General features: G+C 41.9%; 1 protein-coding gene across 1 annotated transcript in view; it reads left to right on the top strand.

The window, feature by feature from the left end:
• nelfb (negative elongation factor complex member B) overlaps positions 1 to 25,169 on the top strand; it is a 35,741-nt gene extending 10,572 nt beyond the window's left edge. Inside the window, exons 3-13 of the mRNA XM_072488292.1 lie at positions 556 to 655; positions 867 to 1,097; positions 4,485 to 4,670; positions 5,725 to 5,837; positions 5,930 to 6,032; positions 7,820 to 7,915; positions 10,908 to 11,050; positions 12,249 to 12,355; positions 14,274 to 14,415; positions 20,668 to 20,776; positions 21,448 to 25,169. Coding sequence (XP_072344393.1) covers positions 556 to 655; positions 867 to 1,097; positions 4,485 to 4,670; positions 5,725 to 5,837; positions 5,930 to 6,032; positions 7,820 to 7,915; positions 10,908 to 11,050; positions 12,249 to 12,355; positions 14,274 to 14,415; positions 20,668 to 20,776; positions 21,448 to 21,585 — 1,468 coding nt within the window. The 3' untranslated portion in view covers positions 21,586 to 25,169. The remainder of the gene's footprint in view (positions 1 to 555; positions 656 to 866; positions 1,098 to 4,484; positions 4,671 to 5,724; positions 5,838 to 5,929; positions 6,033 to 7,819; positions 7,916 to 10,907; positions 11,051 to 12,248; positions 12,356 to 14,273; positions 14,416 to 20,667; positions 20,777 to 21,447) is intronic.
• Positions 25,170 to 26,976: the final 1,807 nt, after the last annotated feature.

Here is a 26,976-nt window from a genome sequence, read left to right as displayed (position 1 = left end):
TTTGTGGGTGGCACGGGGGCACAGTGGTTAGCGCTGCTGCCTCACAGCTCCAGGGATCCGGGTTCAATTCCAGTTTCGGGTGACTGTCTGTGTGAAGTTTGCACTTCCTCCCCATGTCTCCGTGGGTTTCCTCCGGGTGCTCTGGTTTCTTCCCACAGTCCAAAGATGTGGAGATTAGGTAGGTTGACCATGATAAATTGCCCCTTATTATCCAAAAGGATGGGTGAGGGGACTGGGTTACAGGGATAAGGTGGAAGCGTGGCTTTAAGTAGGGTGCTCTTTGCAAGGGCCGGTGCAGTCTCGATGGGCCGAATGGCTTCCTTCTGCACTGTAAATTCTATGAATCATTAAACCATATTATCACCATTAAAAATGATTTTAAATAAAATTCGAATGCTGAAAGACAGTTTAGCAAAGAGCTAAAAAGCACTGAGAATGGTCTAGCATTCTGGAACAATTAATTATAGTTGGATTTCTTTTGATTACCTATTCCTCTGTGAGACTTATTGCTGGCATTTGGTGATTTTCTTTTTCTTTTGGAACATTTTGCCTTAGGTATAACAAGCTAGAAGATCTCCTGGGAAAATGTTTTCCATTGGTTAAAGTTCCATCAATACAACCTGTTGTAATGTGCGTGATGAAACATTTGCCCAAGGTCAGTCGCAGAGTGTTCGAAAAGTGTTAAATCTGAGTTTTGAACTTTCCTTCCACGATTTTAATCAAATGATCAGATGTTGATATTTAAAAGTTTATTGGAGTTCCCTCCCGCTGATATGTCCATTGTTCTTCTTGCTATTACCTCCAACCCATCTAATCTTTACCTTGCAATATAATAATGGCCCAGTATTGCATTCTGTTTTTCCCAGGTACCAGAAGAGAAGTTAAAGCTGGTGATGGCAGATAAGGAGCTTTACAAAATCTGTGCCACCGAAGTGAAACGTCAGATTTGGCAGGATAACCAGGCATTGTTTGGAGATGAGGTCTCCCCGTTGTTGAAACAGTATATCGTCGAGAAAGAAAATGCCCTCTTCAGCAGTGAACTGTCAGTCCTGCACAACTTCTTCTCCGCATCCCCCAAAACCAGGCGACAAGGAGAGGTATAGGACAGCCATCGTGATTGTACTGGCTCTTTAAATGAGCATTACTTAGCACCATTTCCCATATCCTTGCATATTGTTTCTATTCAAATAATCATCTAATGCCCCCCTTTAATCACTCGATTGAACCTACCTCCACTGCACAAGAAAAGTTTCTTTTCTTCCATCACATTGCTTCTTTTACAAATCATTTTACATCTGTGCTCTCTCGATCCTTTTATGAGCAGGAACAGTTTCTCCCTGTCATTCCCTCGTGATTTAGAACACCTCTATCAAATCTCCTCTTAGCCGCCTTCTCTCCAAGGAGGACAGGTCCCAACCTCTCCAATCTATCCTCACAACTGAAGTTTCTCACACCTGGAACCATTCTTGTAAACTTCTTCTGCACTTTCTTTAATGTGTTCACGTTTTTCCTATATTATGGTGCCCAGAACTGTACACACTGTTCAACTGAGGTCTAACTGGAGTCTTGCACAAGTTCATTATAACTTTCTTGCTCTTGCACTTTATGCCCCTACTAATAAAGCCCAGGATACTGTGTGTTTTATTAACTACTCTCTCCACCTGCTAGGATAAGGCTGGTTTAGCTCAGTGGGCTAGACAGCTGGTTGTGATGCAGAACAAGGCCAGCAGCGCGGGTTCAATTCCTGTACCAGCTTACCCGAACAGGTACAGGAAATTGAACTAGGGGCTTTTCATGATAACGTCATACTTGTGACAATAAAATATTATTATCTTCAAAGACCTATGTACATAAACACTCGGGTCCCTCTGCTTCTGCGCCCCCTCAAGAATTGTACCCCTTATTTTATATTGTCTCTCCACGTTCTACCTACCAAAATGCATCATCTTGCACTTATCCACATTGAACTTCATCTGCCACCTAGTTGCCCATTCCACCAACTTATCTATGGCCTTTGGAAGTTTCACAAATGTCACAGAGACTCTGTACCTCTATCTTTTGCATGCACTGATTCTTGTGGGGAGGTGGATATGAGACCAGGAAGAGATCAGCCATAATCTGATTGCAAGGCTCAAAGGACTGCATTGCCTACTTCTGCTCCTAATTCCTATATTGTCCAAGAAAATTCTTGCATGTTGCTTCCATAAAACTTTTCAATTTCTTTCAATATTTTAATGCCTTTGGCAACTTAGCAGGAAGATGCAGTACCAGTCACCCTGAGATTATTTTCTGCATTATTGGAGTCCATAAGCATTTGTTTCACAATGATTTTCAATTCTTTCTCTATTGGCACTCCAGTAAATATTCACATTCCCGGGGATTCTCGGCACCCTTCCTAATTTTATTCTAAATGACAGTATTAACTTTTCAAATAGGGTGCATTATTGCTAACAACGATAATAGTCACATGCACATAAGTCAACCGGGCAGAAATTTGACAATTACATTTTGACAAAAATCTGAGGTTCTTGTGGAGCGCTGCGACCTCCCTCCCATCTCCCTGTGAAAATCTTCGGTTTAGACTCAATTGTCCATGGCATTGTTTATGGCAAGTCATGGCTAATGGCGTGGTTGGTAGGGAGCAAGGACTCAGCAAGAAGTTTGAGAGAGACTGATGAGTAATATAATTAATTCGGCATTTGGAAAACAATTAGAATTTGTTTGTGAGAATGGCACTGAACATAATGAAAATGTTCACGAGATGAAGTAGCTTTTTTTGTATAATTTTGTATAAGCTGTTTAAATCTGTGTAGAGATGAGTTGTGTAATGTCTGGGGCGCAGTGTAAAGGGCTACAGGAGTTCTCGCTAGCTTATAAATATTTTCCTTTTTATTTACCTGTTTAGTGTTTTTGCTCTTGTGCATGTAGCATGAAGACTTTTTACTGAGGGACTTTGCATCATCATTTTTAAAAAGAGGGAGGAGTTTCTCAGAGGGCGTAACCCTCACTTGTGTAATAACAGACATGTTAGCTTAGCTTTCAACAAGTACATAAAATTCCAGACTCGTGGAAGAAATATGGAAATAGTGGTGGGGGCTATCAAAGATACTAAACTGTTAAATTTGATGGTGATACTAGCCCTGATCTTCCATTTCCCAGAGTGGTATAACCCAGAAGATAGGCTGTACTTCCACCCACCCTGGAGGTTCCCACACAATGATTGCTGGTGGATTGCCTGAGGATTTTAAACTTCTCATCGGCAATTACACTGCATTCGGAACCGTCCGAGACTTGGTTTAAATTGGGAACTCCAGATGATTTCATGCCTCTTAGCAGAATAGTTATGCAGGAAATGGGAAGGATTTAAACTACTTCTAACTCCTGGGTCGCTATCGTACTGACGCTTCCTTGCTCCCAAACTGCCTACCTACCAACTGCCACCAGCAGTCAAAGTAGCTGGGACCTTTTGGTTTTATACACACACACACACATTCATGCTCCACCCCAATGCTGCTTTACACAGAAAGGACTCCCAAAGAAGCTATGCTGCACATTTCATACAAGGCCCCAAGTTGGAAATGTGCAGCTTCAGAATGGTGACTGCCACTTCATGGAAGTTCTGGGCCACTGATGTGTTCTCCTACAGCACTCTTTGAAGTAGAGAGAATTTTTACTCTTGATGACTATCCAGTGTGACAAATGCAAGTTAAAGACAATGATGTTAATAATGATAACAATAAAGTTAAAGGTAATGATGAAGTAGCACTCTTTCTAAATGTGAAAATAGGCACTTTGCTACACGCCAGGACACTAAGTCGATACTTTCAACTCCAGAAAAGAGAGGAGAAAGCATTCAGCAGATATAAATCAGTAATTAGAATCTCTACAGTGCAGTGCGAGGCCATTCAGCCCATCAAGTCTGCACTGATCCTCTGAAAGAGCACCGTACCTAGGCCCATTCACCTATTCTATCCCCGTAACCCAGCAATTTCACAATTGCATAAAATGAATAGGTGCTTGGGAGTTAGTACTTGGGGTACTTACATTTTATATTCAGTGGCCTGCCATTGGGTTTTATTTTCCCTCTAAGTCACTCACCATCCTGACTTGGAAATATATCACTGTTGCTGGGTCGCAATCATGGAACTCACATTAACAGCACTGTGGGTGTACTTACACCTCAGGGACTGAAGTGGTTCAAGAGGGCAACTGACCACCACCTTCTCAAGGGCAATTGGGGATGGACAATAAATGCGGGCCTAGCTAGTGACACTCGCATCCCATAAATACATTTTTTAAAAATCATAAGGATGGTTAAAATATTATTTACTATATATTAATTGTCTATCTGTTAATTGTCTTTTAATTATAATAGTAAATGTGTACTTTTATATTTTGCGGGCCTTTAAAGTGTCATTGTATGTTTGAAGTTAACCTGCTTTGTTTGTAATACTTTAATGCTTTTGCTCCCCTTATATGCTTAGGTTGTTCAGAAATTAACCAACATGATCGGGAAAAATGTGAAACTGTATGACATGGTTCTCCAGTTTCTCCGCACTCTGTTCCTACGGACAAGAAATGTCCATTATTGCACTCTGCGGGCAGAACTTCTGATGTCTTTGCATGACCTAGATATCAGTGAAATATGTTCTGTGGATCCTTGCCATAAGGTACAGTGACGCTTTGACAGGTACATAATGCACACAAACTGAAAATTAGATCTCCAAAGATGTGCAGGTTAGGTAGATTTGCCATGATCAATGTGCGTGGGTGGTTACGGGAATAGGGCGGGGGAGTAGACCGAGGTAGGGTGCTCTTTTGGAGGGCCAGTGCAGACTCAGTGGCCCGAATGGCCTCCTTCTGCACTGTCGGGCTCTATGGATCCCTTCTACTGGCACATTGTTTTTAAAGTGTGAACTCCTGACTGGGAAACAAGTAGCAGTTTATTTTTTAAAAAATAATCTTTATTGTCACAAGTAGGCTTACATTAACACTGCAATGAAGTTACCGTGAAAAGCCCCTAGTCGCCACATTCTAGCGCCTGTTCGGGTACACGTAGTGAGAATTCAGAATGTCCAAATGACCTAACAGCACGTCTTTCAGGACTTGTGGGAGGAAACCAGAGCCCCCGGGGGAAACCCACGCAGACACGGGGAGAATGTGCAGACTCTGCATAGCAGTGGCCCAAGCCGTGAATCAAACCTGGGAGCCTGGTGCTGTGAAGCACCAGTGCTAACCACCGTGCCGCCCAATGAAAAGCTAGGCGTAATTGTGGATAACAGAGAACGGTTTTGATCCATTGATCTCTAGGTTATGGGTCCAGCACGCTTCCGCTGCGCCACTCTGCTCCGGGTTCTACGTGTCAATAGCTTTTCATCTGTGTCCTAACCAATTATTTTAATGTTTTTCAAGTCTAAGAAAAGCATATTCCTAATATAGAGAGAGACCGTGACATAAAAATGCCTTGGGTTGCAATCCTAATCATTTTGCAAGGATCTTTTCCTCCTGTGCAGTTAGAGCTTTCTGTGTTGCTGTGTGCACTCACCTTTAACATGAAAGATCATCTCTCCCGAGATGCTGCCATCCAGCCCTGTTGAGCATTTCCAGCGTTTTTATTTATTTTTTTACATTTGCAGCAGCTGCAGTATTTTTGTTTTTGCAACTTAAACAACCATCTTAAAAAAAACAAATTGAAATTTTTTAAAATGACTTCTCCGTTTACAGTTTACTTGGTGCCTTGACGCTTGCATCCGAGAGAGATTCGTGGATGCAAAGAGAGCTCGAGAATTGCAGGGTTTTTTGGATGGAGTTAAGAAGGGACAGGAGCAGGTTTTAGGGTGAGTGATCTCCCAGCGAACAATTGTCCATTTTTATATGGGTGCAATCTGATTTGTTACTGGAGTGCTTGGGTAACACTTTCTTTTTGCAGTGACCTCTCGATGATCCTTTGCGACCCTTTTGCAATAAATACTCTGGCGTTGAGTACCGTGAAAAACCTGCAGGAGCTGGTGAGCCAGGATGCGTTACCCAGAGTAAGTACTCACAGGCTAGCATCCGAAGTCGATGTGCTATTTCACCAGTTTTTCACTTAAAATTCTTCAGCAGTTCCACGCAGTTAGTTCCCTGAACAGGATAAAGCAATGCCTGATGTTGACATGACCTTTTGACATCGTTCAGTGCCTGAAAGAGAACTGTGATCTTCCGTTTGAATTTTTTTTTTGAGTCAATTTTCTCAGATAATTAAAAATCCCAAATCGCAAAATGGAGTGATCATTATGTAGTGTTCTGGGTATGTCCAATGTTATTCTGATCTAATGTTTGTTTTCGGGTGCTTTAACAATAATGGAAAGAAAGGCTTGTTGAAAAATGCTAATTAGAGAATATATGTTTCCTCAAAGAAACAAAAAGGTCTGATCTTTTGTTTCCGGATTTTAATTCCTACAATACAGATGTTGGATTGTATTGGATTGGATTTGTTTATTGTCACATGTACCGAGGTACAGTGAAAAGTATTTTTCTGCGAGCAGCTCAACAGATCATTAAGTACATGAGAAGAAAAGGGAATAAAAGAAAATACATAATAGGGCAACACAACATATACGATGTAACGACATAAGCACTGGCATCGGAATGAAGCATACAGGGTGTAGTGTTTATGAAATCCGTCCATAAGAGGGTCATTTAGGAGTCTGGTGACCGTGGGGAAGAAGCTGTTTTTGAGTCTGTTCGTGCGTGTTCTCAGTGTTGGTGATGGTTTTAATATTTGTAAGCAGAAAATGTCCTTTACTGTCTTGTAAAGATGCCTTTTGCACCCTGTTGTGTGATAGGCTGCTGTTTTGGTTTTAATTCATAGCTTCGGCAAGAGCTCGGAGGGATTATTGAGCCCGAGTGTGTAATTAACATCCCGTCTGACAGCAATTTGCACAATACTTGATTTCAGTCCAAGTGTTTAAATTCGGCTTTCTCAGAAGTTGAACTTGAGCCGAAGGCAAGGCCTTGTGATGCGGTGGACACTTTTTTTGTTTGAATAATTACTGAACAAAATATCAAATTACTTGTAGTTCTTTGTAATTATTTGACATTTTAAAAGTTGCCATAACAGTGAGACCAATGTGTGAAAACGAAAAGTGCTAAATAAAATAAACTCATCTTTATTGTAATAGTTACAATTACCTTCAATTTGTTGCCAAAACATATTTGCTGCATTTACTGGTTATCACATTACCTTGTAAAGTATTTGTTTTTCAGGACCATGTTGTGGCTATCTTATGTTCCTATTTGTGTAATTTCAGCCATTTTTTAAAATCACTTTGAACTCCTTACTGAGATAGCAAAGCATTTCTTGTGTACTTAAAATGCTAATTTTCAGAGCAGCGTGGTGGCGGGATGATTGTTTTCATGTCTAGACCCTGAGCTATGGAATTCCCTCCCTAAATTGCTCTGTTGCTCCGTCTCCCTTTGCTCCTTCTAAGACCCTCCTTAAAACCTATCTCTGGCCAGGCTTTTAGTTAGCCTCTTCTAAGTCCTGTTTGGCTCCCCATCAGCTTTTATTAGCTTACACTCCTGCCTTGTGCCGCGAGACACTTTTATGTTAAATGTGTTGCATAAATACAAGTGTTGTTATAATTTGAAAGCATCCATGTTATTGTCTGCAAGTTAGAGCATTCTGCATTGCTTGACATTTTTGTAACATTTTAGTCTGATTTGGTTGAATATTACTTTTAAAAAGCAAGATAGATGTCTATTCCTCCAAAATCTAGTTTTTTTTAAAGTGTCTTGAGATTAATAGATTATGAAGGCTAATTGTGGAATTCAACAGGACAGCCCAGACCTTCTCCTCCTGCTGCGTATGCTATCACTTGGTCAAGGGGCCTGGGATATGATTGACAGCCAGGTGTTCAAGGAGCCAAAAATGGTAAGTTAGGAAGCCTACTACATTTCATAATGGTATTAGTTATCAATAGCATTACCATCACTGGATCCCCTACTGTCAACATCCTGGGCATTAGCATTGACCAGGAACTGAAGTGGACTAGCCATATAAATACTGTGGGTGCAAGGGCACCCAGGGGTTGGGAATTCTGTGGTGAGAAACCCACCTCCTGACTTCCCAAAGCTTGTCCACCATCTACAAGATACAAGTCAGACGTGAGATGAAATATCCACCACTTGCCTGGATGAGTGCAATTCCAACAACACTCTAGAAGCTCAACACCATTCAGGTCCAAGCTGCCTGCTTGATTGGCACCACCTCCAATGTCCACTCTCTCTACCACCAACACAGTGGCAGCAGTGTGTACCATCTACAAGATGCACTGAAGTAACTCGTCAAGGCTCGTTCAACAGCACAATCCAAACCCGCGATCTATACCACCCGGAAGTTCCCCTCCAAGCCGCCATCCTGACTTGGAAATATATTGCTGTTTCTTCACCGTCACTGGGTCAAAATCTGAAACTCCCTTCCTAACAGTGATGTGGGTGCACCTACCCCACCTGGACTGCAGCAGTTCAAGGAGGCAGCTTGCCACTACCTTCTCGGGGACAATCTGCGATGGGCAATAAATGCAAACCTAGCCGGCCATGCCACATTCCGTAAATTAATTTTAAAAACGGTTAGCAATTGGATGCCTCACTCAGCAAAAATGCATTGGCTTGTTATCAGTTATGAAAGGGAGACATGTTGCAGAGCGCTATCTGTTGTCTCGCTATCTGTCGCTATCAAGTGTAGTTATAACTGCATTATTTTGTATTTGTTATCTTATTTATCTGTCCTACTTATAAAGGATGAAGCAGCTGAAAGGGCATTTCACATGGCGAACTGTCTGGAATGTAGGTCAATAGGGAACACTGGATAAAATAGGAGGGGGGGGGAAACAATGAATTTACTTCACAAATTGTATTTTATTTTGCCTGCCTTGCGAATATGGCTTATGTTACCACTTCTACACTGGCTTTTCATTATTTAACCCAGAAGGAAGAATTACAAATCCTTCATTGATCAGCAGCAATTGAAAGCCTCCGTAATAAAGCTTCCATATTTATACATATATAAGGAATATATTTTAATCACTTAATTGTTCATGGCTAAGGTGGTGCAGCAGCTCTGGCAACAGCAGTCATGATCGAGCTTTCGGAAGTCAGGTTGTTGCTGTTCATGTCAGTGCCCCCAGCTGCCGCTTGGAACACTTTTTTTATTTGTTTTTACATTTAAAAAAACATTTTGTTTCCTTTTAACTTGCATTGCATTCTCGTAGAGGTAAGATTTCAAAAAGGTAACTGCTCACATTTATCCTCTCAACATATGTTGATGATAAGCAGTGCAGGCAAATTCCTTTAGAGGGTGTTAACAGCGCAGGTCTGCCCAACTGTTGGTGGAGTAAATAGTTTTACATGGCCTAAAATAGGCTGACGAATATTGACCCTGACGATTAATGCATTCAAACCTATTATTTGTTTTATTGCTGATAAATTGCTGCACAGATCTGACGTCACAGATTTACTATTTCCTTTCATCCACACCTTTTTCTTTTAATTGTCCTTCGTGGTCTAGTTTTACAGACGGGGAAATCTAGTGCAGCACCTCAGTAGCTGTTCAGTATAATTGTTGACCGGCTAACCATGAGAGCTGTACATCCTAGAGTGGCTCCACTCACCCAGTATTCACACATGAACTTCAGCAGTATTTGCTCATTGAATCAATTTTTTTGCCTGTTTATTAATTTGGTAATAGGTTAGTTCTATTGTTGCTACGTTACATGGTTGAGAATGTATGGTTTTGTGATGCACATTTCATGTTTACTAATTTATCACAGTATCACTTTTTAACCTGATTGTGCTGAGATGTTTAGATGTAAGACTGCATGCAAGATCCAACGGGTGGAATTCTCCCATATCTTTTCAGAGTGTCAGGCTCTGACTGAAATGGCGGCACAGTGGTTAGCACTGTTGCTTCACAGCGGCAGGGACCTGGCTTTGATTCCCGGCTTGGGTCACTGTCTGAGCGGAGTCTGCACAATAAAGATAATTATTATTATTAACTCTCCAGCTGCACAGTTGAGTTTTTATGTGGAGCCACTCTGGAAAAAATTATTTAGTGGGCGTGGTTTACGCATCAGTGGTGGGGAAGGGCCTGACGAGCCAGCAAGGCCAGCTCCACATAGATCGGTGCGCCCTTTAAAACTCCTTCCCTCCCCCTTCCAGCTACCATCAACATCGGAGATCTCTTCCCCATCCCCTCCACCGCCATCAGCACATGCTCTCACCCACCCCAAAACAAGCATCAGCATTGGGGGGCTCCTCTCCCTCAACAAACATAATGCAAACCGCGCCCCCTGTGGGGCTCTGCAGAAAGTCCAGGGTCAAGGCATGTCCCTCTCCCTCCGGGGGCTATACTTACCTTTGTGCCCCCGGTGGGGGGGATCTCATTGACTGTGTCAGGTTTTTCAGAACCTGTTGCAAATGAGTTGACGTGATACGGATATTCAGTGAGGGGGGAGATCATGTGGTGGGGGGAGCTCGGTAAAGATATTGAAATGAGATTCCCGCCTTTTAACTTGTGTGAACCTTGTTGCGGTCACTGGTGGAAAAAACAGAAAACGTGATCTCACAGGTGATAATCACATTTTCTGATTCTCGTGGGATTTTCTGCCTGCGTCTCCATTCTCGCTGATGGCTAACATGGCCTGAAAATCGGCCACAAATTCTCAACAGTACAAGTCTGTCGGCGTTAGCAGAGCGCATACATTTAACATATTATTCTATGCCTGTAATTTATTATCGTTTTTAAATATGCAAATGGATGGGTGAAAAAATAAATTGAATAAGGTCTAAATTAGTTGTATTTATGTTCAAAGAGTAAGAAGCTATTTTGTAAACATAAGCCACTTCTGTCTGTGATCTTTCTATAGGAGATAGAACTGATCACTAAGTTCTTGCCCAATCTGATGGCATTTGTGGTCGATGATCATAGTTTCAACGTGGACCAAAAACTGCCAACTGATGAGAAGGCTGCAAACTTGTATCCCAACACTCTCCCAGAATCTTTCATCAAGTACGTCATTGTCCAGGAGTCAATTTTACTGCTTGAATTTGGAAATACATAAATTCATGAGAGCAGTTTATGAAGTATTGAATAATATTAACAGAGCATTAACACTGCCATGAAGAATTTGGACAGGATATTGTAGGAGATTGGAATTTGGCTTCTTGATTCCAAGTTACAAAGTTAGCAAAGCATAAAGTTAATTATGATTTCTCAGTGACAAAATTACAGTTTCATAAATGGGATCTACTCCCACCCCCTGAATAGCAGAGGTAAGGTAATTTACCATGGTGCATGAGGCTTATAGGCATCTCCATGAGAGAGACATTTTGAGCTTGAGAGGCACTACCCCACATCAAGTGTGGGGTAAGGAGGTAGGACTACCACAGTTCATTGTACAGGTAGTGAACCCAGGCTGTTGGCACCATTCTGCACTGCACTCTACCATGGGGAGGTAGTGGCACAGTGGTATTGTCACTGGACTAGTAATCCAGAGCCCCAGGGTAATGGGCTGGGAACTGGGGTTTGAATCCCACCATGGCAGATGGTGAAATTTGAATTCAGTAAAAATCTGGAATTGAAAGTCGAAACCATTGTCGATTGCCGTAAAGCACCATCTGCTTCACTGACCCCTGGCCTTTTAAGGAAGGAAATCTGCCATCCTTGCCATGTCGGGCCTACATGGGACTTGACCCACAGCAATGTGGTTGACTCTTAAAAACCCTCTGAAATGATCTGGCAAACCAATCAGTTCAAGGGCATGCCCCCTGAACGAATTAAACAAATCTAATCAGTTGAGCTAACTGACCGAATAGTGAATATTTAAAGAAAAATGAACATAAATATCTTGTGAAGCAATTACAGGAACAGCACTCGCTGCCATCACTTGTTACAGGCTTGTCAACAATAGGTTTAAATATTATCCCACATATTTTCCAGCACAGAATCTTCTACAGGTCAACTCTGCCATCTGTGAACAGGGCATGCAACAGCGCGGTTCCTCGTCCTGTCAGAATAAATTTTCCTCACTTGAGCCATATAGGGTCCAAAGTGGGAAGTATAAATTAGATTTAAATGATGCATCAAAAACAAAATACTGTAGCTCAAGCTTACTTGTGACAATAAAGATTATTATTATCACGCATGCTGCATTCTAATCAAAATAACTGGAGGCAAAACAATCATTTTGGGTTTCTTCCATTGCTAGATTCATTCTGGAGAATCGTGTTGCTTGTGAAATCGCACTGTACTATGTACTGCATATCACGAAACAGAGGAACAAGAATGCCATTCTCCGCTTGCTACCTTCACTGGGTGAGTAACTGCACTGGTGGCAGGGCAATTATTTTAGGGGGTTTGTTTAAAAATTCCTTAGTAAATATTTCACCAGCTCTACCACACAGCTTTATAACTCGTACATAAATTTAATCAAAAATTGACTTGTATCAATGAACACATGATGTACATCCCGTGGTTCAGAGTGAAACGGGTCACGTGTCATCTAAGTCTCTCTGTACCCATGTTCTGACTGTACTGTAGTGGACACTAGCAGTGTTCAGAGTTTTAACTCTTGGGGTGAGTTGTGAATGACTACTTTTGTAAAACTGACAAGGATTCCAGTAAAATATAATGGTGAACGGGGGGACATCTTTGTGTTATACCCACTCCAACTGTGGAGAAGCAGCCAGCAGTAAAATAGACTTTGCCCTTCCAAATTTGGGATGTGGCTGTGGAGAGTGTTTTGAAATAAAAATAGGAAATGCTGGAATTACTCAGCAGGAATGTAGAGACATGCGCAGAGTTAATGTTTCCAGTCGCTCCAGTATCCTCAGATTTCCATACAAATACCTACAGCATTACTATTATACTGAACCAAATTTGCTTCATCCTAAATTTCCATGGTCAAAACATCAGATGATCTATTAGTGATGTTTAAACTTTCAGTGATAGCGACAGACATCTAGACTGGCGTCTGTGAATTCAATGCAGAGACTAAAAAATAGATTGGTGATGGAAGTTTTTTTTTAAAGGTGTCAACTGCAGTACAGGTCAACTGCAGTACAGTTCCACTGACACAGTGAAGTATTTTTATCAGTTTCTGTTCTGCATGTATGAGCCTGGAAACTAAATCTTGGCACGATGGAGGGCATCACAGTCAAGCCAATTTCCATGCATGCATGTTTTGCCAAGGTGAACAGTGGATATTAATCAGAAGTGGAAACCCTGGCTTTCCTTTTAGGTCTTTGACCATAACTAATATGCCGATTTTCACATCCCAGCCATTGATCAAGATGAGTTCATATCATATATAATTTACAGTGCAGAAGGAGGCCATTCGGCCCATCGAGTCTGCACCTGCTCTTGGAAAGAGCACCCTATGCAAGCCCACAACCCCACCCGACACTAAGAGTAATTTTGGACACTAAGGGCAATTTAGCATGGCCAGTCCACCTAACCTGCACATCTTTGGACTGTGGGAGGAAACCGGAGCACCCGGAGGAAACCCACGCACACACGGGGAGAACGTGCAGACTCCGCACAGACAGTGACCCAAGCCGGGAATCGAATCTGGGACCCTGGAGCTGTGAAGCAGTTGTGCTAACCACTATGCTACCGTGCTGCCCTTATCAGATCAGCTAACCCTGGAATTGAGCCTGTCATTTTTCAATCCCTGTGGCTTAGTGCCACATTGGGCAGTGCCTTTACCCATTGTGTGAAATGAAAATGTTTTTAAAAATTTACATGTGTAAGAGCTAGTATTAAACTTGTTTTATAAAATAAATGTTGGTTCTGTCCTTATTTTCAAGTCAACAGGAGTAGGTCTGGTTTGTTCATCATAAACATAAATCTAAGGGAAAGAGATGGGTATCCTCACTCCATAGTTTGTATATAGTAGGTAACTTCCATTCACCATTGAATTGTGTGTCAAGACTTGCTATGGTTTTGCAACACTGATATATGTGTTATTCAGACATTTTCCATTAGTAACAGGAAGGAAGGTAGGTTCTTCTATTATGGTGCATGATTAAAGCCCTCCAGTTATTATTTAAATTCATGTTAGAGCTCAAAAGTAATTATAATTTTGAATATTTATTAACTAAAGCAAATATTATAGTTTTTCATAATCTGTTTCTGTAGATTTCTGTTTCCTCCTGAAATTGAATTTGGTTTTTAAACTGCAGCACTGCAACTTGTATTGAGATGACTAATTGTCCTTTGTATTTCATTACAGTGGAAACCTACAATGACATGGCATTTAGCGATATTTTCTTGCACCTATTTACCAGCCACTTAACATTATTGATGGAGGAATTTTCTGCAGAAGAGTTCTGTACTGCACTGTTTGACGGCTTCATCCTTACAACTTTCTCCAGGTAAAAAAATGTAAATTGTACATCTGGACACATTTCTAGACTGCATTTCAAGAAGGGCTGTAGCTGCCATAGAATATTTAGGAATATCTCAACGCAAATGAGGGAGAACAGTTAAGTTTGTATTCTAGTAAATTCACAAACTGATCTCAGATTTTGAAACGAGGTGTGTTCACGTCTCCCATCAGTGTAAATGTGTTCCAGATCTTCATAAGTTCATAAGATATAGGAACAGAATTAGACCATTAGACCCATTGAGTCTGCTCCTCCATTCGATCAAGGCTAATCTCATCCTGCCCTTAACTCCACCTCCTGTCCTTTCTCCATAACCCTTCAACCCAGGAACCCGGGTTCAATTCCGGCCTTGGGTCATTGCCTGTGTGGAGTTTGTACATTCTCCTCATGTCTGTGGGGTTTCCTCTGGGTGCTGTGGTTTCCTCCCACAGTCCAAAGATGTGCGGGTATGGTGTATTGGCCTTGCTAAATTGCCTCTTAGTGTCCAGAGGTGTGCAGGTTAGGTTATGGGGTTACAGGGAGAGGACAGGGTGGACAGGGGAATGTAAATGGGTAGCTCTTCAAAGGGTCAGTGCAGACTCGATGGGCTGAATGGTCTCCTTCTGCACTGTAGGCATTCTATGAGCCCATTACCAATTAAAAATCTGTCTAACTTCTCGTTAAATTTACTCACTATCCCAGCATCCACTGCACTCCGGGGTAGCGAATTCCACAGATTCACAACCCTTTGGGAGAAGTAGTTTCTTGTCAACTCTGTTTTAAATTTGCTACCGCTTTTTATGACCTCTCATTCTAAAATTCCCCACAAGAGGAAGCATTTGCTCCACATCTAATTTATCCATACCTTTTCTCATCTTGCATGTCTCAATTTGCTCTCCCCTCATTCTTATAAACTGTAGAGAATATCGGTCTGAACTGTTCAATCTCTCTTCACACAACAAACCCCTCATCTCTGGAATAAACCTAGTGAACATCCTCTGAACTGCCTCCAATGGCTCCAAATCTTTCCTCAAATAACAGGACCAAAACTGTGCACAATACTCCAGGTGTGGTCTCACGCCTTGTATTGTTACAACAACGCTTCCTTACTTTTATACTCTATTCCTTTACCTATAAATGCCAACATTCCATTTGATTTCTTTATTATCTGTAATACTTGTCTGTTAGTTTTCTGTGTCTCATGAACAAGGACCTCCAGATTTCTCTGCAACGGACCACCCAGAAATATCCCCATTTAGATAATTTGACTTCTCGTTTTTCTGACCAAAATACTTGACCTCACACTTATCTATGTTAAACTCCATCTGCCACATTATGGTCCACTCTGAACCTATCCATATCCATTTGTAAGGTTCTTATTTCCTCATTGCTACTTACTGTCTCACTTATTTTGTGTCAGCTGCAAATTTGGCTATAGAAACGTCTATTCCCTATTTCCAAATCGTTTATATAGATTGTAAATAGCTGGGGCCCAAGGACCGAACCCTGTGGCACCCCACTAGTTACATCTTGCCACCCAGAAAAAAAAACATTTAGCCCGACTCTGTCTTCTGCCCGCCAGCTAGTCTATATCAAGATGATAAATTACCCCTAATCCCATGTGATCTAACCTTGTGAATTAACCTTCTGTGCGGCACCTTATCACACACCTTCCGGACGTCAGATATACTACATCTACAGGATCCCCATTATTCAATTTGCTTGTTACATCTTCGAAGAACGTAGCAAATTAGCCAAACATGATTTGCGTTTCATAAATCCATGCTGATTCTGGTGGATAGCATTTTGACTTTTCAAATTCTGATATTACTTCCTTGATAATTGATTCTAACAATTTCCCAACAATAGAAGTTAAAATAACAGCTCTGTAATTTCCCCACAATCTGCCTCCCTCCCTTTTTGAATAAGGGCGTTACATTACCATTTTTACAATCCACTGGAACCTTTCCCATGTCCAGGAAATTTTGGAATATTACAATCTATCGATCTACTATCTCTGCTGCCACTTCCTTAAACACCCTAGGATGTCGGCCATCAGGCCTGGGGTATTTGTCTGCCCTCAATCCCAATAGTTGGTTGAGTATTCCGATTGCAGTTGGTTGTTCTAAGTTCCTCCCTTTTTATTACCTCTGAATTGCCCATTCTTATAGGAATGGCACTAGTGTTCTCCACTGTGAAAACCGAGGCAAATTATTGATTTAGCATCTTTGCCATTTCTGTGTTCCCCACTATTAACTCTCTTGTTTCATTTTCCAAGGGTCCAACGTTCACTTTAGTGACTCTTCATAGATTATCATAGAATTTACAGTGCAGAAGGAGGCCATTTGGCCCATCGAGTCTGCACCGGCTCTTGGAAAGAGCACCCTACCCAAGGTCAACACCGCCACCCTATCCCCATAACCCAGAAACCCCACCCAACACTAAGGGCAATTTTGGACACTAAGGGCAATTTATCATGGCCAATCCACCTAACCTGCACATCTTTGGACTGTGGGAGGAAACCGGAGCACCCGGAGGAAACCCACGCACACACTGGGAGGACATGCAGACTCCGCACAGACAGTGACCCAAGCCGGAATCGAACCTGGGACCCTGGAGCTGTGAAGCAATTGTGCTATCCACAAGGCTTCCCTTTTATGTACTTATAGAAGCTTTTGCTAACCTTTATGATATTTTGTACTAGTTTTCTTTCGTAATTTACCTTGGCTCTTTTTATTACTTTTTTAGTATCCCCTTTGTTTATGTTTGAACATTCCCAATCTTCCAGCCTGCCACTGGCCTTTGCAATATGATATACCTTAGTTTTTGTCTTTATTTTCTCCTTGACCTCTTTGTTTAGCCATGGATGTTTTTTACCCCTCTTATAATCTTTCTTCCTCACTGGGATATATTTTAGTTGCGAGGAATTGAGTATCTCCTTAAATAACTGCCACTGCTCATCAGCTGTCCTACCTTTTAGCCTTCCTGCCCACTCTACTCGGGCCAAATCTGTCCTCATGTGATTTTCTTTGTTTAATTCCAGAATGCAAGTGTGCGACTCCACTTTCTTGCCCCCCAAACTGAATTTTGAATTCTATGATCACTATTCCCGAGAGGATCCTTAACTATGAGGACAATAATTAACCCCTCCTCATTACACAATACCAAATCCAGAATATCCTGCTGCCTGGTTGGTTGCCCAACAAACTGTTCCAAGAAACGATCTCCAATATATTCAATGAACTCGCCAGGCTACCCTTGCCAATTTGATTCTTCCAGTCTATGTGCATATTAAAATCACCCATGATTATTGTCGTCCCTTTCTTACAAGCCCCCGTATTTCCTGTTTTATACTGTGTCCCACTGCAGAATTGCTGTTTGGGGACCTATAGATTACTCCTACCAAGGACTTTTTCCCTCTGCTATTTCTTACTTCTACCCAGACTGATTCCCCATCTTGATCTCCAGTGCTGTGTAATTTATCATTACAGCACTGATCCCCTTTCTCACCAGCAGGGCTACGCCATCTCCTTTTCCTTTCAGTCTATCTTTCCGAAATACTGCGTACCCTTGGATATTCAATTCCCAGACCTGGTCTCCCTATAACCATGTTTCAGTAATCGCCATCAAATCATTCCCTTTAGTTTCGATTAGCACCGTTAACTCATTAAGTTTGTTCTGAATGCTTCGTGCATTTAGATACAAAGCTTTTAAATTTGTTCCACTGTTAAATTTCCCTACTCTTCTATAATTCCTTGGTGCACAAAGACATTCACCCGTTCTGTCCCCCACCTTTATTTTCTGGTAATGTTAATTCCAAGAATGAAATGAGAAAAGATTTGTGGTTTACAGTTCTCTACCAGACGTTTTTGGCAAGCTTGGTATTAACCCAGTGGGGGTCGGTTTAGCTCAGTTGGCTGGACGGCTGGTTCGTGGTACAGAGCAACGCTAACAGCGTGGCTTCAATTCCCATACCGACTAAGGTTATTCAACCTTCTCAACCTTGCCTGAGGTGTGATGACCTTCAGGTTAAATCACCACCAGTCAGCTCTCAAAGGGAAGAGCAGCCTATGGTCCTCTGGGACTGTGGTGACATTTACATTTTATTAACCTAGTGTTTGAGTGAAATTTACTTATAGAAAATCAATAGTCCCCAACCCTTATTTCTCAGTGTTTGACTAATAGCTTTCATCACTTTATCTTGTAAAGATAACTTTGTTCTTTAATTTGAGCTGTTATTTTAGGTTTTCAGACAATTTAAGTGAAATAGAAAATTCTTGGAATATATTTCTGTGACAACAGCTTTTATCTTCCAAGATTATGGGTGCTATTTGGTGAAATGTGGACTCATCAGAAAGTATGCCTTTAACATATGTTAATGCATTCTCCTCTTGTCATTTTTTTATTAACCTAACGTTTTTTAAAATTAACCTAAGCATGGGTGGCACGGTAGCACAGTGGTTAGCACTGTTGCTTCACAGCACCAGGGACACGGGTTTGATTCCCTGCTTGGGTCACTGTCTGTGCGGAGTCTGCACGTTCTCCCCTTGTCTGAGTGGGTTTCCTCCGGATGCTCCGGTTTCTTTCCACAAGTCCCAAAAGATGTGCTTGTTAGGTGAATTGTACATTCTGAATTCCCCCATCAGTGTACCCGAACCTGCGACTCGGGAATTTTCGCAGTAACTTCATTGCAGTAAAGTACTTACATAGAATATACAGTGCAGAAGGAGGCCATTCGGCCCATCGAGTCTGCACCGACCCACTTAAGCCCTCACTTCCACCCTATCCCCATAACCCAATCACCCCTCCTAACCTTTTTGGACACTTAAGGGCAATTTAGCATGGCCATTCCACCTAACCTGCACGTCTTTGGACTGTGGGAGGAAACCGGAGCACCCGGAGGAAACCCACACAGACACGGGGAGAATGTGCAGACTCCGCACAGACAGTGACCCAGCAGGGAATTGAACCAGGGACCCTGGCGCTGTGAAGCCACAGTGCTAGCTATGTGTGCTACCATGCTACCCAAACTTGTGTGACAATTTTGATACTGGATGTTTTCCTTTTGGGGTGGGAGGGATGGTCACCATTAGCTCCATTGACTAAATGGCTAGTATGGGGTTCAGACCACCCCCAGCAAGATTCAATTCCCATTCTGTCTGAGGTAGACTGGGGCCTGCCTCCTTGCCCTGAGAGTGGAAAGCTATGGTGAACCACCACTGACAAAAACTGTCATATAAAGTGGATAGCCAGAGACTTTTCCCCAGAGCGGAAATGACTGTCACGAGGGGACATAATTTTAAGGTGATTGGAGGAAGGTATAGGGGAGATGCCAGAGGTCGGTTCTTTACACCGAGAGTGGTGGGTGCATGGAATGTACTGCCAGCAGAGGTGATGGAGTCATAGTCATTCGAGACATTTAAGCCACTCTTGGACAGGCACATGGACAGCAGTAAATTGAAGGGGTGTAGGTTAGGTTGATCTTGGATTAGGATAAGTGGTCGGCACAACATCGTGAGCCGAAGGGCTTGTACTGTGCTGTACTGTTCTGTGTTCTAAAAGGCTCAGGGTGAAGCATCAGTAGAGAATGAGTCAAGGCCTTCGGGCAGAGCGCACATGAATGAATGAATTTTCCTTGGGTTCAGCATTACCAATGATTCCAAGCCAGAGAGTGTTGTAATCTGCCCAATATCTCAACAAATGCTGTGAGATGAATCAAGAACCTGAGTCATGTTATTTCTGTCTATTTTGAATTTTTATCAGTGAACAAAGTGAGGAATGGTCTGATAAAGTTGGGGGGGGGGGTGGGGGGAAGGCTTAATAGTACAATTAAATTGTGACTTAACTCGAAGATACTGATGTAGCAGTACACGCCTGTACTTTTTATGTCAGGAGCTTGGATCTCGCAGAAGTAAAGCAGCTGTATTTTTTGAAATTCTTTGTACCAGAAGTGGTCTAACAACTGTCTTCTAAACAACAGAACTGCTCTACGCAATCTTGCATCAGTATAGTGCTTTTTATTTTACAGCTACAAGATATTGCAGAGTGCTTTACAGTCAATCAGTATTTCTCAAGTGTAGTTGCTAGAGTAAAATAGGCAGTCATGCACAGAAGGCGCACACGAACAGCAATGAGATAATGATCAGCTGTAACACTAGAATTTATGTATACAAATTTCTGCTTCTTGAAATGGCAACAAACATTTTCGTTTTCTAATCCTCTGGAATGACCATAATATCTGGACTCATGTTCTTATTACAGTAAAGAAAATGTGCACAGACATATCCTTCGCCTACTGCTGTATCTTCACCATAAAGTGGTACCTACAAAAATGGTTTCACTGCAAAAGACACTCGAACCTACCAAGCAGGTGAGGTAATTGTGTAAAGATCAGAGATGAGATATAAGCGGGATATATGAGAGGCAAGAGGGAAATGAGATGCAGAACAGTACTATGGATAAATGAGCATGAGCAAGGGATTAAGCTACTTTAAAGCCTGATTGTATCCCTACATAACCAAGCTTGCCTGGGATTAACTTTGGGGAAAATATTGATTAGATTGTAAGAACTAGTACTGCAAGAGTATATTTTTCAGGCTACAAGAAACCCAAGGCTTTGGATTTTTCTTTTTAATAAAGGAAGATGTTGTGTAGATTTGTATACTTCACAAATTTGTGGTTGGAGAGGGTGAGCTGATGTGTTTTGGAAGAAGATATAAATTTAAATGAATTAATGGACATGTCCTCACTCAGATAAATGATTGGGAAAAGCAAAATACTGCAGATGCTGGAAATCTGAATTATAAACCAAACATGCTGGATAAACTCAGCAGGTCTGGCAGCATCTGTGGAGAGTGATAAATGTTCGGAATCATTCACCTGAAACGGTGATAGAAGCAAAAAGATTCAGGTATTCAAATTGCAATTGGATCCTGCCATGGTAGCAAGCATGAGTATTAAAAGGGATATGATAGACCTTTTTAAATAAAAACAAGTTTATGCTTGACCTTAACACTTGCTCCGTTTTAAATTTGCGTACAGAGTGCAGAAGCAGTGAAGGACTTATATACTCAACTTACGGAGAAGATAGAAAGTCTTAAGCAGAGTCCTGTGCAAACGGCAGAGACCCCGCCATTGGAACTGCCATTGAGAACTGCTTCTACACCCGCTGCCATCTGATAGATCCAGCTTATTACTTGGATTGAGGCATGATTGTGCACTAGTGACAAGAACTGTTATTGTAAGGTGAATAATGAAGCACAGTAACTGCATTACCTTTCGGTCCCTTTGGCATAGTCACAAAATTACAGTCCATTTGCCACAAACTGAAATTAAAACAAATGCATTATTCCATTGAGTTGCAGCATTACTTGTTGGGCAAATAGCTCTGTGATAAATACTTTTAAGAAGCGGTACTTTAACACTTTGCATAAAAGTCCCACCGTTTGTGGGGGTTCCATTCTCACAATGGATGAAATAGCAAACAGCAAACATACTTTAGAATGGGAGTGAATTAGATAGGTTCCAACCAGCCCAAATGTGACATTTTTAAAGGAAGAGAGGTAATAAAAATGATGTTTTTGAGACACTTTTGCTGCCACAATTGTTTGGCAATGCAAGAAAACAACCGTGCAAAACTTGCCTATTGCAAATTATGGTTACAGATACTTTACTTGAAAGTGGAGTGAGCGATGTGGCTGATGCAGGCGTTGATGTGGATAAAAAGAACAACGTTGCCCTTGAGCGCTTCACCTTTTGTTTTTCAATTTTGTAAAGTTCTCGGTCAGGAGCAACAACTATCAATTGCTCTACCAAAAGACGAGGCTTCTTTCCATGTTGTATCATGGTCTGTTTTTTTCAATCTTCGGCCGATCTTGAAATCTGCCATCATCCTGGTTGTGGGTTGAACCTTTTTAGGCTCTTCTTCCTGCTCCGGCTTCTGTTTTGGTTTGTTTAATTTCTTCAGTCAACCAATTCTTTTGCAAATAGTCCCTTTCTCAGATTGAAGCAACTCATCCACTCGGCTGTGGCCAGGCCTTCACATGCCTTCCCTCCAACGCGTTTTGCCAGCTCACCAATCCCGGCCACTTCAACATCCACATTGGGGAACTCTGAAATCATTCACAGCCTCAGGCCAAACCTTTTTCCAACAGGCATTTATGGTTGAAGTTCTAGCATCATCCCATGAGTCCTCAATTAAGCTGACTGCTGTGAGGATATTGAATTCCTTCCAGCAATCACAGACTATGATTGAAGGGTCTGATTCCAGAGGGTGTGCTTAAAACTTTGTCGGTGTAGCAAGCCTTGAATGAGACAATAATCTCCTGGTCGGCACGGTAGCACAGTTGTTCGCACTGTTGCCTCACAGCTCCAGGAACCCGTGTTCAATTCCGGCCTTGGGTGATTGTCTGTGTGGAGTTTGCACTTTCTCCCTGTGTCTGCGTGAGTTTCCTCTGGGTGCTCCAGTTTCCTTCCAAAGTCCAAAGGTGTGCAGATTAAGTGGATTGGCCTTGCTAAATTACCCCGAGTGTCCAAAAGGTTAGGTGGGGTTACGGGGATAGGTTGGAGGTGTGGGCTTAATAGGGTACTCTTTCCATGGTCTGGTGCAGACTCGATGGGTCGAAAGGCCTCCTGTACTGTAAATTCTATGTTCCTTTGGTTGGTTAAGTGAGGTTGCATTTGGGGTAAAATTACAATGTCAACATCTGGATGGCTCTCTTCAAGGAGAACATGGATGCCCAGGTACATTATTGATGGTTAATAGGACCTTGAAAGACAGGTTATTTTCCTTCAGCTAAGTGTTGATCTCTGGCAGAAAGCAATCCACAAACCAGTTCTTCAAATACTACTTATGTAACCCAGGCATTTCTGTTAGCCTTCCAAAAGACAGGCAGATGAGATTTATTTTTTCCCTTTTTAAAAGCTCGAGGTTTATCTGACCTGTAAACCAACATTGGTTTAAATTAAACTAGTTACAGTGGCACACAACAGAAGTGTCAACTTATCCTTTGCTGCTTTAAAACCAAGAGCTCTCTTTTTTTTTTCAAAATGTAGATTCATTTTGGCAGCTTCTTCCAGAACAGCCCATTTTCATCTGTGTGAAAGATTCTGCTCGATGTATTCCTGAAGCACCTTGGGAAACTCCTGCGGCTGCTCCCCCACCAACTTCACATAATGCAACCTGAAATGCTTTTTTAAAAAAAAATTAGATTACCCAGTTATTTTTTCCAATTAAGGGGCAATTTAGCGTGGCCAATCCACCTACTCTGCATATCTTTGGGTTGTGGGGCCGAAACCCACGCAAACACTGGGAGAATGTGCAAACTCCACACGGACAGTGACCCAGAGCCAGGATCGAACCTGGGACCTCAGCGCCGTGAGGCAGCTGTGCTAACCACTAGGCCACCGTGCTGCCCCAAAATGCTTTTTTAATGCGATTGAACCATCCTGTGCTGGCTGACAATCCTTTGGAAGTCGAAGGAAAGGCACCTTCTGCACGCCATCATCACTGTTACCATTGGTAACATGAGCACTACTCTCTTTACTACTTTCTACGTGCTGGTACAATTCTGGTGCTTTGTTTCGAATGATTGGACCGTTAGCTGTGGCCCTCCTTTGATCCTAGTGTTCTACCTGCCCGTTTAGTAACTTTTCTATTTCCTCTTAATGTGGATCTTTCCTGCACACAAACGTTAACTTGACAGGACGACTCCCAGAAGCACTAACACTGGCTCTTGTGTTTTTTTCAGACAACCTTATGTACATTCATTGACACTGTATTCCCTGGCCAACATGGTAGCAGTGTTCACCATTTTTTAGTCTATCTAAGATTGCTACTTTTTGTTCAAGTGTCATTGCTTTCCTGGGATATTTTCTGCTTGGCTCTGACTCTCTAATGTTTAGTAAGGTGCTATACCGTACTGTAGAATACTGGTCAGGAGTTACTGCATCCCGTAAATCACAGCAACACATGCACTTCTCATGTTAGCCATCACAAAATCAACATTTTGGTGGCCTCTGAATTCAGTGTTTCATTAACCTTTTGGGACCCACATGTGTTTAGGTGAGAGGTTAAACTTGTTAAATCGCGGATGAGCGAAGATTTGGAGTCTCAGTCGGATGTACAAACACGTTTGTGCTGGTAAACAAATTCACTGTGGAGGGGGGTAAACAGTGGGAGTTTCACTGTAGAACAGCACTAATGTATCAAAGCTGGTCAAAAGTCCAAATGGCCAACTTCAAAGACTTCTAACTGAATTACTGAAGGTCGTTATCACTGCAATTCGCTTTGGAGGCATTTTTCAACCATTCCTATTATTAATGGCATTTACGCTTCCCTTATAAATAATATTTAGTTTACCCTGTCAGGTGTTCACAACCTAGAGAAGTGGTTAATTTACCGGCCAGAGGGAAGTGTGGCCAATATATTTGTTAGTAAAAGTATTGATCCAGGATCTTGATCTTTTAAAATGTGTTTTTTTAAAAAGGAACTATTCAGACTTTGTGTTTTAAAGTATACTGGTGACAGGAGGCACTTTCAGAATGCAGATCAGTAAAGCAAAAAATTGTGTACTGTATTGCAATGCGTGGACTTCATGGTTTAGCAACAATAGAATGTGGAACAAATATTTGTAAATGTGTTTATTTCAACATGAATAATGGAGAAAAATAATTAGTTCCTATAGTTATTTTTTTTTAATTTGACAAAGATAGGTGCAAAATCTTTGTATTTTCTTTTGTAAAATAAAGTTTAAATACTGACATTCTGTTATTGTGTGCACATTTCTCGGACAGACTGTTCTCATCCACAACATAAGTTAATTACATTGGTTGGCAGTCTCCTGTTGGTTCCCTCATTGTGAGGACACAGTCTTTGAAATAGAAAGACAGGTGGGTGAGTTGTGTGCTGCTAACTTGAGATAGGCACCCAATGGGCGGAACATGTATTATCGGTTATTCCTTTTCCACTCATTGATCATGCTGCTGTTAATGTCCATCAACAATTTTTTTAAAAACAATTTAGAGTACCCAATTCATTTTTTCCAATTGAGGGGCAATTTAGGGTGGCCAATCCACCTACCCTGCACACCTTTGGGTTGTGGGGGTGAAACCCACGCAAACACGGGGAGAATGTGCAAACTCCACACGGACAGTGACCCAGGGCCGGTATCGAACCTGGGACCTCGGCGCCGTGAAGCTGTAGTGCTAACCACTGCGCTACCGTGCTGCCCACCATGTCCGTCAACAATGAAGGGAAATTAAAATTTGAGTCTGCGTTTTTCCTATTTACTGGAATGGCTGAGGCAGAAACAATTAGCAGATTGGGACATCTGGCTGATTTTGCTGTGAGATTTGTAGCTGAAGAAGAAACATCCCACATGCTATTATGACTACGGGGTGGCTACAGGGTTAGTCAAGTGATTAATATAGTCTGTATTTAATCTTGCTGTAAATTCTGAAATCTCCCCCCTAAACCGTCCCGCCTCTCTGTCTCTTTATTCTCAAAACATGCCTCTTTGACTTGGCTAGGTTGTCAGGTTTTTTTTAGGGATAAATGCTCCTGCGACACACTTGATGTCCATAAAAACTTTTTTTATTGTTAATATGCTTGATAAACTTTCACAAAAGGTTGAGTTTTGAGCTCACACCCATGGAAATTGCTTTCTATTTCCAATGGCCTACAACCGTGGATCTTTGCAGTCAGAAAAACTATTTAAATCCTGATGCCCGTGGAATAAGCAGAATTCTGGAGCTTTGTGGGAGAAGTCACGCCTGCTCTAGGTGGGCAGCACAATAAACTTTGCCGGTCTTGTTTGCAACCTGGGACATATCGGAGAAACCCCAATAATTTTTTTAAATGCAGGCTTTGGGCGTAGAGCTTGGCTACCGTTTATAGCCCATCCCCAATTGCCTTTGGTGCTGGGCCGCCGCCTTGAACCCTGCAGTCCATCTGGTGTAGGTACCCCCAGAGTGCTGTTGGGAGGGGAGCCCCAGGATTTTGACCCAAGTGAAGGAACGGTGATATAGATCCAAGTCAGGATGGTGTGTGGCTTGGAGGTGAACAGTAGATGGTGGAGTTCCAATGCATCTTTGCAACACAATCCATATTGCTTGCTCGATCCTTTGCACCGAGTTTTAAGAGATCAGAAGTAAAATATGCATTTGGTTGATGAAAACTTGAGGCTGACTACGAATGTGTGTGTGTATAGTATATTGTGGCTGAAAAGGTGGACTCAACTTCTACACCTAGTATGTGCATCAACATGATTTTTGGGCCCGGTTATATGCCAGGTCGACTTGAGCACTGATTTATCGTATACATTTGACTTCAATTCCCCTTTTCTGTAGATTTCTGCTGCAGCCCTTTTTTTTTTTCCAAGCCCTTGCTTCATTCTGGTTTGTGTAATTCCCTGTCTGCTTGAAATATGGAACACTAGTGTGGTACTGAAAACAGGCTGAGAAGACACACATAGGCCAGGAACAGAAACTGTCACATTAGGCCCCGGCTGGAATCGATACTGGCCATCTGAAAAGCATTAAGTTTGAGGCATAAACTTTTTATTGGGGCTA

The sequence above is a fragment of the Scyliorhinus torazame genome, chromosome 22 (genome assembly GCF_047496885.1).
Source record: "Scyliorhinus torazame isolate Kashiwa2021f chromosome 22, sScyTor2.1, whole genome shotgun sequence".
Taxonomy (NCBI): domain Eukaryota; kingdom Metazoa; phylum Chordata; class Chondrichthyes; order Carcharhiniformes; family Scyliorhinidae; genus Scyliorhinus; species Scyliorhinus torazame.
The sequence above is the reverse complement of the archived record's forward strand: the minus strand, read 5'-3'. Positions and strand labels throughout refer to the sequence as shown.